This window comes from Mobula hypostoma, chromosome 12, assembly GCF_963921235.1.
Source record: "Mobula hypostoma chromosome 12, sMobHyp1.1, whole genome shotgun sequence".
NCBI lineage: Eukaryota > Metazoa > Chordata > Chondrichthyes > Myliobatiformes > Myliobatidae > Mobula > Mobula hypostoma.
The window spans coordinates 113,794,364-113,808,141 of NC_086108.1; the positions used below are offsets into that span (position 1 = coordinate 113,794,364).

General features: G+C 41.6%; 1 protein-coding gene across 1 annotated transcript in view; it reads right to left on the reverse strand.

The window, feature by feature from the left end:
• The window catches only part of msh4 (mutS homolog 4), a 256,979-nt gene that overhangs the window by 148,479 nt on the left and 94,722 nt on the right, over positions 1-13,778 (reverse strand). Inside the window, exon 6 of the mRNA XM_063063470.1 lies at positions 391-564. Coding sequence (XP_062919540.1) covers positions 391-564 — 174 coding nt within the window. The remainder of the gene's footprint in view (positions 1-390; positions 565-13,778) is intronic.

Here is a 13,778-nt window from a genome sequence, read left to right on the forward strand (position 1 = left end):
AGCTGATGAAACCCAGGTAACATTCTAGTAAATCTTCTCTGTACTCTCTCTATTTTGTTAACATCTTTCCTACAATTCGGTGACCTGAACTGTACACAATACTCCAAATTTGGCCTTACCAATGCCTTGTACAATTTTAACATTACATCCCAACTACTATACTCAATGCTCTGATTTATAAAGGCCAGCATACTAATAGCAAATTGATACAGTGAAATATCAGAGATATATGACTGTGGACAAGGATATATAAGGAAAAAGCCAGTGTTTCCCCAAATAGCTCCTGTCTGTGCTACACTATCCTCAAGCTCTATGAATTTAGACAAAACAAAAATACAACATAAATTATTTGTTATTTCACTGTCACTGATTGTTCCTTCATATAGATACCTGGGATCCCTGTTGTTAATGGTCAGTTCAAGGTGCTGAGCAGAGGCTGAATCGATCATTGCAGTTTGTTCACTCCCCTTGAAGACAACTTTCAGGGATTTTGGAGCATAAACCGTATTCTGTATGAACTCAACATACTTCAGCAAGGCTGCAGCTGCTGCCAGACTGTAGTATCTGCAAAAGTAATAGAAAAATTGTCAAATGAATCTTGCATTCTTCCAGTTCTCGCCTTGTGGAACATAGAACATAGAACACTAGACCGAAATACAGGACCTTTGGTGCACAATGTTCTGCCAACCTTTCATTAATAATATAATAATAACCATTTATATAGCACCTTTCATACATTAAATTGCAGGATCAAAATTTTACATAGTTTGTAAAGATAATTTAATATAGTCAGAAAAATATAAAGCAAAATTAAAAATCATAAGACAAACATAACACAGAATAAAATGTAATAGAATATACAAAATTATATAAACATAATCAACATCAACAGGCATTAAGTAATCCTATAAATAGGCCAAATTAAATTAGGTTTTCAAAAGTGTTTTGAAACATTCCACAGTACTGGCCTGGCATACCTCAGTCGGTAGAGTATTCCAGATTTTTGTTGCGTAAGAGCAAAAGTCCGCCTCACAAGTTTTTATATGCTTGGCTCAAGGAAAACTAAGCTAACCAGTATTTGAAGATCTAAGATTACGATGAGGGATGTAAGGGAATACACACTCCAAAAGCTAGATTATTCAAAGCCTTATATACAATTAAGAGTATTTTAAAATTGACCCCAAAGGACACAGGCAGCTAATGTAACGATGCCAAACCTAGTGAAATATGCTAAGATTTTCTTTTTTTTTGGTTAAGATTTTTGCTGCTGCATTTTCAATAAGCTGCAGCTGATTTATATCTTTCTTAGGCTGATCTGGCCTGAAAAGAGTGCATTACAGTAGTCGAATCAGCTAAAAACAAAAGTGTGTATCAGTTTTTCGGCACTTTGAGATGCCATAAGAAATCGAACTCTTCAATGTTCCTTAAATGTCGTCTTAATAATTATGGTTAATATGTGATTTGAAATTTAGCTCAGAGCTAACAATAAGATTTGAATTCCTTACTTCTGATTTGATTCGTAAGGCCAGATGATCAAGTGAATTTCTAAAATTCACACTTCTTACTGGTACCAATATTCGTTTTTTCTGACTTAGTTTGTGGAAATTCAAACTCATCCATACTGTAAAGCTAGTAAAGCATCAGACCAGAGGATTTAGAGCCTCAGGGTCATCTGGCATAATTGACAAATACAATTGTATGTCGTCGGCATAACTCTGGTAATTCACATTGTGTTTTGAAATAATCTGACCTAATGAGAGCAGGTAGAGAGAACAACAATGGGCCAAGAATTGATCTCTGTGGTACACCACACACAATATCATGGACAACAAAAAGGTGGTCACAGGAGGCAGAGGAGGGGTTAGGGGATTGCTTTGATTCAGTGGATGGGGCCATGTTCAAGGACTAACCAGTGGATCTGAATGAATACACCATGGTTGTCATGGACTTCATTAAAACTGTGTAGACAAGTGTGTCCCCACAAAATTATTCAGAGTCTTCCCCAACTAGAAGCCCTGGATGAACCACGAGATCCGCATTCTCATGAGGGCCAGGTCAAAAGCATTCAAGTCTGGTGACAAAGTAAGTTACAAGAGGTTCAGTTAAGATCTCTGGAAGCCATCTCATGGGTGAAATGGCAACTTCAGACTAAGCTTGAATCAATGAAGGATGCTCGAGAGTTGTGGCAGGGCTTAGATATTATTACCTTATAAAGTTCCAGTAACATAGGCAACAACAGGGTTTCATTTCCAGATGAGCTCAACGCCTTCTATGCTTGCTTTGACCGTTAAAACTTGGAGGAACCATCACGAACTCCCACAGTCTCTGATGATCATGCGCTTTCAGTCCCTGAGGCCAAGATGCAAGCAGCCTTCAGGAGGGTGAACCCACGAAAAGTATCTGACCCAGATGAGGTACATAGCCAGGTACTAAAAACCTGTTGTGATCAACTGGCTGGAGAGTTCACGGGGATCTTTAACCTCTTGCTTCGGCAGTCTGAGGTACCCACCTGCTTTAAGTAGACTTCAGATATACTGGTGCCTAAGAAGGATGTGGTAGCACACACAAAATGCTGGCGGAACTCAGCAGGCCAGGCAGCATCTATGGGAAAGACTAAACAACTGACATATCGGACCAAGACTCTTCATCAGGACTGAAAGTTGCCTCGTGAGTATACTCCTGTTGCACTTACATTCACCGTGACGAAGCATTTTGAGAGGCTAATGATTAAACATACAAACTCCTGCCTGAGATGCAACTTGGATGCACTCCAATTTACCTACCAGAGCATCAGGTCAACAGCAGATGCCATCGCATTGGCTCCTCACTCAACCCTGGAACATCTACACAGCAAAGATACGTATATCAAAGATACTCTTTATCAACTGCAACACAGCATTCAATACCATCATCCCTTCAAAACTAATCAAGAAACTTCAAGATCTTGGCCTCAACACTTCCTTGTGCAATTGGTTCCTCAATTGCAGACCCCAGTCGGTGTTGTTACGTGCTCAAGGAGATCTGTGATTTTTTTTTGGAAGAATGATGTAATGGTCTTTTGGAGGTCACCTGATGCAATTTTCCCGCCGATGTGAGGTCACCTGATGACATGTACACTATGGGTATTATAAGGGTCGACCCCAGATGACGCAGTTAGTTTTTTAGTTTGTAGATTTCCAGGTAGAATGTGCTGTGTCTCTGTTTCTGTTGCGTGTTTGTTTTTATGACACAGTTTCATTTTTAAAACGGAGCGTTGCGTTCTGTTGCAAGATATAATATTATTGGATTGGAAATTTTTGCTAGATGTGCTGATTTACCCTATTCCAGTAGTAGTCGGGGGAGTAAAGACTTTATCGAAGTACAGAACTCGAAGGATTGAATGGAGTCGGCATCATGTGGCAGTTTAACAAAGGATCGACCTTATTGAGTCCTCATTGAAGGAGTAGCGACCTGCATCGAGATAACTCTTGCCAAAAGAGAAAAGAGTTCATGCAAAGGTTTGCTCTCTCTAAAAGAAATTTATAGTCAGTTGTTTTAAACTGTTTATTCACTGCATCGTGAATCCTTTAGACAGAACCAGCAGGGAAGTCACGTCAATGAAGAAATTCCTCTCCAGAGAAGTCTGTCCCAATTGAATGTATAAATCTGTTGCACTTTTGAATTTACCATTTTAAGAACTATATCTCACCTTATCGTTTTAAGAACTGTTTTCGCATTTAACGCTTTAAGAACCAATGCCGAGTGACGATTTGGTGAACAGCTGCATAACGGTTAACTTTCTGTTAAAGATTTCGTTTGATTTTTCCTTACTGTTTATCCATGTTTAATAAATGTTTGGTTGTTTTTATATAGAACATAGAACATAGAATAGTACAGCACAGTACAGGCCCTTCGGCCCACAATGTTGTGCCGACCCTCAAACCCTGCCTCCCATATAAGCCCCCACCTTAGATTCCTCCATATACCTGTCTAGTAGTATCTTAAATTTCACTAGTGTATCTGCCTACACCACTGACTCAGGCAGTGCATTCCACGCACCAACCACTCTCTGAGTAAAAAACCTTCCTCTAATATCCCCCTTGAACTTCCCACCCCTTACCTTGAAGCCATGTCCTCTTGTATTGAGCAGTGGTGGCCTGGGGAAGAGGCGCTGGCTATCCACTCTATCTATTCCTCTTATTATCTTGTACACCTCTATCATGTCTCCTCCCATCCTCCTTCTCTCCAAAGAGTAAAGCCCTAGCTCCCTTAATCTCTGATCATAATGCATACTCTCTAAACCAGGCAGCATCCTGGTAAATCTCCTCTGTACCCTTTCCAATGCTTCCACATCCTTCATATAGTGAGGTGACCAAAACTGGACACAGTACTCCAAGTGTGGCCTAACCAGAGTTTTATAGAACTGCATCATTACATCGTGACTCTTAAACTCTATCCCTCGACTTATGAAAGCTAACACCCCATAAGCTTTCTTAACTACCCTATCCACCTGTGAGGCAACTTTCAGGGATCTGTGGACATGTACCCCGAGATCCCTCTGCTCCTCCACACTACCAAGTATCCTGCCATTTACTTTGTACTCTGCCTTGGAGTTTGTCCTTCCAAAGTGTACCACCTCACACTTCTCCGGGTTCAACTCCATCTGCCACTTCTCAGCCCACTTCTGCATCCTATCAATGTCTCTCTGCAATCTTTGACAATCCTCTGCACTATCTACAACACCACCAACCTTTGTGTCGTCTGCAAACTTGCCAACCCACCCTTCTACCCCCACATCCAGGTCGTTAATAAAAATCACGATAAGTAGAGGTTCCCGAACAGATCCTTGTGGAACACCACTAGTCACAATCCTCCAATCTGAATGTACTCCCTCCACCACCACCCGATGCCTTCTGCAGGCAAGCCAATTCTGAATCCACCTGGCCAAACTTCCCTGGATCCCATGCCTTCTAACCTTCTGGATAAGCCTACCGTGTGGAACCTTGTCAAATGCCTTACTAAAATCCATATAGATCACATCCACTGCACTACCTTCATCTATATGCCTGGTCACCTCCTCAAAGAACTCTATCAGGCTTGTTAGACACGATCTGCCCTTCACAAAGCCATGCTGACTGTCCCTGATCAGACCATGATTCTCAAAATGCCTATAGGTCCTATCTCTAAGAATCTTTTCCAACAGCTTTCCCACCACAGACGTAAGGCTCACTGGTCTATAATTACCAGGACTATCCCTACTACCTTTTTTGAACAAGGGAACAACATTCGCCTCCCTCCAATCCTCCGGTACCATTCCCGTGGACAACGAGGACATAAAAATCCTAGCCAGAGGCTCAGCAATCTCTTCTCTCGCCTCGTGGAGCAGCCTGGGGAATATTCCGTCAGGCCCTGGGGACTTATCTGTCCTAATGTATTTTAACAACTCAACACCTCCTCTCCCTTAATATCAACATGCTCCAGAACATCAACCTCACTCATATTGTCCTCACCATCATCAAGTTCCCTCTCATTGGTGAATACCGAAGAAAAGTATTCATTGAGGACCTCACTCACTTCCACAGCCTCCAGGCACATCTTCCCACCTTTTTCTCTAATCGGTCCTACCTTCACTCCTGTCATCCTTTTTTTCTTCACATAATTGAAGAATGCCTTGGGGTTTTCCTTTACCCTACTCGCCAAGGCCTTCTCATGCCCCCTTCTTGCTCTCCTCAGCCCCTTCTTAAGCTCCTTTCTTGCTTCCCTATATTCCTCAATAGACCCATCTGATCCTTGCTTCCTAAACCTCATGTATGCTGCCTTCTTCCACCTGACTAGATTTTCCACCTCACTTGTCACCCATGGTTCCTTCACCCTACCATTCTTTATCTTCCTCACCGGGACAAATTTATCCCTTACATCCCGCAAGAGATCTCTAAACATCGACCACATGTCCATAGCACATTTCCCTGCAAAAACATCATCCCAATTCACACCCGCAAGTTCTAGCCTTATAATTTGCCTTTCCCCAATTAAAAATTTTCCTGTCCTCTTTGATTCCATCCTTTTCCATGATAATTATAAAGGCCAGGGAGCGGTGGTCACTTTCCCCCAGATGCTCACCCACCGAGAGATCTGTGACTTGACCCGGTTCATTACCTAGTACTAGATCTAGTATGGCCTTCCCCCGGGTCGGCCTGTCCACATACTGTGACAGGAATCCATCCTGGACACACTTAACAAATTCTGCCCCATCTAAACCCTTGGAACTAATCAGGTGCCAATCAATATTAGGGAAGTTAAAGTCACCCATGATAACAACCCTGTTATTTTTGCACCTTTCCAAAATCTGCCTCCCAATCTGCTCCTCTGTATCTCTGCTGCTACCAGGGGGCCTATAGAATACCCCCAATAGAGTAACTGCTCCCTTCCTGTTCCTGACTTCCACCCATATTGACTCAAAAGATGATCCTGCTACATTACCCACCCTTTCTGTAGCTGTAATATTATCCCTGACCAGTAATGCCACCCCTCCTCCCCTTTTTCCGCCCTCTCTATCGCTTTTAAAGCACTGAAATCCAGGAAAATTGAGAATCCATTCCTGCCCTGGTGCCAGCCAAGTCTCTGTAATGGCCACTACATCATAATTCCATGTATGTATCCAAGCTCTCAGTTCATCACCTTTGTTCCTGATGCTTCTTGCATTGAGGTACACACATTTCAGCCCTTCTACCTTACTGTCTTTACACCGTTTATTCTGCTTCTCTTTCCTCAAAGCCTCTCTGTATGTTAGATCTGGCTTTACTCCATGCACTTCTTTCACTGCTCTATCGCTCTGGGTCCCATCCCCCTCGCAAATTAGTTTAAACCCTCCCGAACCATGCTAGCAAACCTACCTGCAAAGATATTGCTCCCCCTCGAGTTCAGGTCTAACCCATCCAATCTGTACAGGTCCCACCTTCCCCAGAAGAGATCCCAATGATCTAAAAATCTAAAACCCTGCTCCCTGCACCAACTCCTCAGCCACGCATTCAACTGCCATCTCCTCCAATTCTTACCATCACTGTCACGTAGCACTGGCAGCAATCCTGAGAACGTCACCCTTGAGGTCCTGTTCTTCAGCCTTCTGCCTAATTCCCGAAACTCACACTTCAGGACCTCATCCCTCTTCCTGCCTATGTCGTTGGTCCCAACATGTATCACGACTTCTGGTTGCTTTCCCTCTCGTACCAGGATGTCGTGCACCTGGTCAGAGACATCCTGGACCCTGGCACCCGGGAGGCAACAAACCATGTGGGTGTCCTTCTCACGTCCACAAAATCTCCTGTCTGCTCCCCTGACTATAGAGTCTCTAATGACGACAGCTCTCCTCTGCTCCGTCCCACCCTTCTGTACCACCGGGTCAGACTCAGTGCCGGAGGCCCTGCCACCGTGGCTCACACCTGGTCGGTCGTCCCCGCCAACAGTATCCAGGATGGTAAACTTATTATTCAGGGGAATGGCTACAGGGGTGCTCTGCACTACCTGTCTGCTCACCTTCGCTTCCTCCCCTCTGACTGTCACCCAACGACCTGCTTCCAACAGCCTAGGTGTGACTACCTCCCTGTAGCTCTCATCTATGACTGCCTCATTCTCCCTTATGAGTCGAAGGTCATCCAGCTGCTGCTCCAGATTCCTTACACGGTCTTCCAGATCGCCCAGCCTTATGCACTTCTGGCAGATGTGACTCTGCGGGAGAGGGGTGTTCCCCCAAGATTGCCACATCTCACATGAGAGGCACATCACCGTCTCAGGAGACATTGTAAAAACTAACTGCGAGCTAGCTTGTCCTCCGCCTCTTCTCATCGAAGCCTCTCGAGTCAAAGCCTCAAAGCTCCACTCCTTCACTGGCCGACTCACACACTGGCCGCGTCGCTTGAGCTATATAACCTGTCTCGATCGATATTCATTGTTGCCGGTTATGTAACAGTTCGGATTGGCAACTCCACGATCTCCATAAACACAGTTGCACCACAAGGCTGTGTGATGAACCAGCATTAAGGAGGAAGATTAAAAGTCTAGCTGGATGGTGCCAGAACAACAGCCTCTCACTCAATGTCAGCAAGACCAAGAAGCTGATTAATGACTTCAGGAGAGGAAACCAAACGACCATGAGCCAGTTCTCAACAGAGGATCAGAGGTGGAGAGAGTCAGCAACTTTAAATTCCTTGGAGTTACTATTTCATAGGACCTGTCTTGAGCCCAGCATGTGAGAGCAATCACAAGGAAAGCACAGCAGCACCACTACTTCTTAGGTGTTTACATAGATTCAGCATGACATCTAAAACTTCTGACAAACTTCTATATGTAGTGGAGAGTGTACTGACCAGCTGCATGACAGCCTGGTATACCCTTCAGTAGAAAATCTACAAAAAGGTAATGGATACAGCCCAGTCCATCACGGGTAAAGCCCTCCCCACCATTGAACACATCTACTTGAAGCGTTGTTGCAGGAAAGCAGCATCCATCATCTGGGATCCCTACCACCCAGAACATGCTCTCTTCCCATAGCTACCATCAGCAAGAAGGTACAAGAGCCTCAGGACTCACACTATCAGGTTCAAGAACTGTTGGTACCCTTCAACCATCAGACTCTTGAACCAAAGGGGATAACTTCACTCAATTTCACTTGCCCCCTTGTTGAAACTCACTTTCAATGACTCATCATCTCATGTTCTCGATATTTATTGTTTATTCATTCAGTATTATTTCTTTCTTTTTGAATTTGCACAGGTTGGTGTCTTTTGCAACCAAGTTGATGCTGTCTTTCATTGATTCTATTATGGTTATTTTTCTATCATAGATTTATTGAGAATGCCCACAAGAAAATGAATCTCAGAGTTGTACATGGTGACATCTACGTACTTTGATAATAAATTTACTGTGAACTTCGGACAAACCAGCTTAAGACAGAATCAGAAAGACTAAGAAGGTTTATGAAAACATTGTGATCTAAGGTATCAAATGCCGTGCTCAAAGTTCAGAGAAGAACTCATATGTAACCTGTGTCGGCATTCTGCCACATGTCATTAACTAATTTAAACAATAGTTTCTGTACTATGGTTTGATCTAAAACCTGATTGATATTTGTCGAGAATAGAATTGTTTAATTGTCAAAAAACTACTTTTTCTAAAATGTTACTTAGAAAAGGCAGGTTGGAAATAGGTCTAAAATTATCCAAAACACGACAGTCTAGATTATTTTTCTTAAGCAGGGGTTTAACTACTGCAGTTTTAAGGAATCTGGGAAAATGCTAGAAACTAGTGAGCAATGTCGAGTGCACTGTCAACTAGCAGGTCAGAAACTTCTTTTCAAAAGTCCGTGGGAGTAGGATCAAGAACACAAGTAGATGATTTTCGCTGAGTAATTATTTCTCAAAGTTCAGGTAAACTGATTTTAGTAAAGGAGCTTAGTGCAGTGTGGGGCTCGTTGAGGTTTAACAAGGTTTATTCTTGAGTTTGTTTTATATAACATTTTATATTATTTATTTTTTTCTGTAAAAATGCAGCAAAACTATCACTTTCAGTCTCAGATGCTTTCAGCAACTACTTCATCAGTGGAGCTGAGTTTAATAGATGATCAATAGTTGAAAATACAGGTCCACAATCCCTTATCCAAAATTCTGAAATCCGAAAAGCTCCGAAAACCGAAGTTTTTTTTGTGGAGTGTGCAGCGTGTCATAACAAGGCTTGTTTGGTGCACCAAAAGCTGACGTCACTCAGGTGTGACGTGGCAGCACTGGCAGAGGCTGCCAGACATCAGATGTGGCTCAGCGGCCCTAATGGTTACACGTGCATTTGCTGTTCGCTGATATTTTGTGTTCACTGTTGACTTAGTGTTTAATTTCACTGTGAAAATGTCAAAAAGAGCTGCAGATACCCCTATGGGTAACAATGAGAAAAAGAGAAGGAAGCATCTGTCATTATTAATAACGCAGAAAATATTCAGAGGGTTGGCTGCAGAAATTTAAGAAGCGTCATGGTGTAAAATATCTGAAAATCTGTGGTGAAAAAGCTTTTGCTGATCATAAATTCCCCCAGGTCCTAAAGTCCACCGCACTGAGACAGGTTAATTATCAATATAATTTTCAATTTTCTGAAATACAAAAAATTCTGAATTCCAAAGTGTAACTGGCCCCAAGGATTTTGGATAAGGGACTGTGGACCTGTAATACTCTTGGATTACCTTCACTGTCACTCAGAATTTTAGAAAAGTATGACTGTCTCTCAAAACAAAGTGCTGTGTTGTATTTAGTTAAATGAGTCTTCAAGATTTTATAGTGAACTGTTAGTGAATCTTACTCCATTCACATTCAGCCCTATAACACTCTCTTTTGAGTTTACAGACTGCTTGAGTTTTCCATGGTATTATAACAGTAGATGATTTCTTAATACATTTTTCAGGGGCTCTGTCAACCACTGCCCACAGTAGCATTAGATTCATTATTATTATTTAAAAGGCAAGCTGTGTTACAGTAAATGCTAAGTTCAGAATGACTATTAAGAATATTAGAAAACCTAGAAGCAGCTGTAGTATCAAAAAAAATTTCTTAGTTCAAGTAACAGATATTGTTACATTAAAGAAAATACAGAAATGACCTGAAATGCCGATGTCTAGGATGAGTCAGGTTAATGTTAAATCCTTTTGATACATCTAAATCTAATGTGTGGCCTCTCTTACATGTTGGCTGAGTGATATGACTAAAGCCAAAAGATTGCAGAGTTCATGAACTCTCTTGCTTTGGAGTCACACGGAACATCTACATGAAAATTGAAGTCACTTACTATTACAACTCTATCACAACTAGTTATTATTATAGATAATAAATGATAAGTATGGGAGAATGCAGCATTTCCTTGAGTATCTATGGCAAGAAACTCAAAAGACACAAAGCTACCAAGCCTGATAGTTTTATAATTTAAATGGTTCATGAAAACATTTTCCAGGCCACTACCTTTACAAAATGAATGGACAAAATTATAATTCGTAGGGGCTGCTTCAATTCATACGGCAGCAGCATCACTACTGGGAGTTAAACACAAAGTTAAACAGTCTATTTTTCTATCAGTAATAAACTCTTTTACATAAAATGTTTTATTAGCTTAAGTTCTAATATTAAGTAAAGCTATATTAAGAGTCTTAAAAAGATATGCTGCACTGAAAATTCAGGACGACTGGAAATATAAATTAAATTATTAGTATTTATACCAGGCTGTGTGCTTTCTTGCAGATCTATAATTTTAACCTATTCTATGATCAATCTAACCCTTCCCTCCTACATAGTCCTTCATTTTTCTATCATCCATGTGCCTATCTAAGAGTCTCTTAAATGTCCTTAACGTACCTGCCCCTACCACCACCCCGGCAGTGTGTTCCACATATACACCACTCTCTGAAAAGAACCTACCTTTGACATCACCCTTATATTTTACTTCAATCTCTTTAATATTAAGCCCCCTCATAATAGCCATTTCCATCCTGGGAAAAAGTATCTGTCTGTGCACTATCTATGCTCCTTTGCTGGTTTTATAATAAAGGATCAAATGTACTTTTTTCGGCTTGGAGCTCAGTTATTTGGAAGCGCATCATACAGTGTCAACTTTCAATCTTATAGCGATAAAAAAACAAACAAGACTAAATTAGCAATACAGCAAAATAGGAATAACTAGTGTTCAGATTTGCATAAACATAATTAATGAAATAGCATTCCAATTAGCAGTCAACATAAAATACAACTCCCAGCTCAAGCCTTCTCAACTACATTAGCCAACATAACTATTGTCGTTCGCTTCTACCACACCCAACCCACATGACAAATTACCCAAAATAAATGTGTAACACAAAATACAATAGACAGAAAATAGATATATGGCTCCTATATCCCAGCCCCCAATTAATTAATTCACTATAATAATTACAACTATATAATAACTAAAAATGAAATGTTCAAGGATAAACATTTATAAAAATGACCTCTTTCTTGTTCCATTTAAGTCATGCAACAGTCATCTAGGTCAGAGATTACCAGCCCTTGGCCCAGTACAGAGTGATCTTTACCATCACTCTCTGTCAAGTCAGTAAGTCAAGTCTAAGTCATGAAGCTTCTCGAGCTGTAACTAGTCAAAGCTCTGCCTCCTGTAGAAGTCAGATCTTGGTCAATCCAGGCAGCTAGTCTTTGTCTTGATGCCACTTGCCGCACAAATGCTCTTCTGTCTGGAAAACCTTGAATGACTCTCCCCATGATCCATGAGTTTCGAGGGGATGAGTCATCAACAATGTACAGTGTCTCCTGAAAGGAAATTCCGTTTTATACCTGACCACTTCTGATGTTCCTGTAACTGTGGCAATTACTCATTGACCCACTATTTCTAAAACAAGCTTGACATGTATTGGACTTGCTTCCATCTATGATGAACATAAATGTCTTCCTTATGAAACTCTCCTAGAGGTAAAGACGGTGAGGTCTTCTGAAGCAATAGATGCTTGGGTGTTAGTACTTCCAAATCATTAGGATCGATAGATTCTTTAGTAATTGGATGACTGTCAATAATAGCCTCTACTTCACAATGGACTGCATGGAAACCCAGTTCATCAAGATTCTGTATCTTCATGGTGGAATTGAGGACTTTTTGCACAGGCCTAATCAATCTCTCCTATGTTCCTTCATGATGTGAACAACCCAGGGGATTTAAAATCCACTTAATTCCTTTCTGAAGAGGGACATCACTGATCTGTGAATGATTCCATTTCTCAATGTCTTTTTACAACTCACACTCCACTCCAACAAAGTTTGTTGCATTATAAGAGCACAGTTCACCAATCTGTCCTCATCTTGTTATAAGCCAAACTTTATATGAGGCAGAAGAAGATGGCAGCACAACACAGCACGCGCGGCTGTTCCGAATGATATCAATATGTGTAACTAGAGGTGCCATGCACAATCCGGATTTGAAGGAGACAGCCATGAGAAGTGCAGAGGAACATCTGGAGTAACTTCTGAAATGCCTGCTTCGCTGCTGTTGCTACTGTGCAATCGAGAATCTCCGGAGGGGAAGGCCCCAAATACCTGGCTTTGCGTATCGCTTGTTGCCGGGGCCGGGGTCGAAACACTCGGCAGAGATGGTGCTCAGAGCTCGGTGACAGGGGGTGGTCGGAGGCTCGGAGTTTTTCGGATAGACTCGGAGTCCGACTGTGGTCAGATGCTTCCGGGATACTGCATCGGCAAGTTGGAGGCACTAGAGGTTTACCGTCTGCGTGAGATGATGGGACTTTCAAGAGACTTTGAGACTTTTACTGTGCCATGGTCTGTTCTTATCAAATTACGGTATTGCTTTGCACTGTTGTAACTATATGTTATAACTGTGTGGTTTTTGTTAGTTTTTAAGTTGGTTTGTCATGTGTTTTCATTATATTATTCTGGAAAAACATTTTATAATTTCTTAATGCATGCATTACTAAATGACAATAAAAGGAGACTGCGTATCCTCATAATCATAATCACAACTGCTGAAGTGCATTAGCAAAGGAATGTGTCTAATCAAGATGTTACTTCAATGTGATCCATTTGTATAGCTAGACTACTAAATATGACCTTATACCTCTTCATTGTACTCCTTCTGCTCTTCACCTCAAAATGTCCAAAGTAGTCCACTGCCACACATGTAAACAGAGGTTTGTCTCGAAATCGTCTTTGGCCAAACCCAGCAATCTTCATTTTAGCCTTTCTGAATTCCTCCACTGAGAAACAAGTTCGACCGATCTG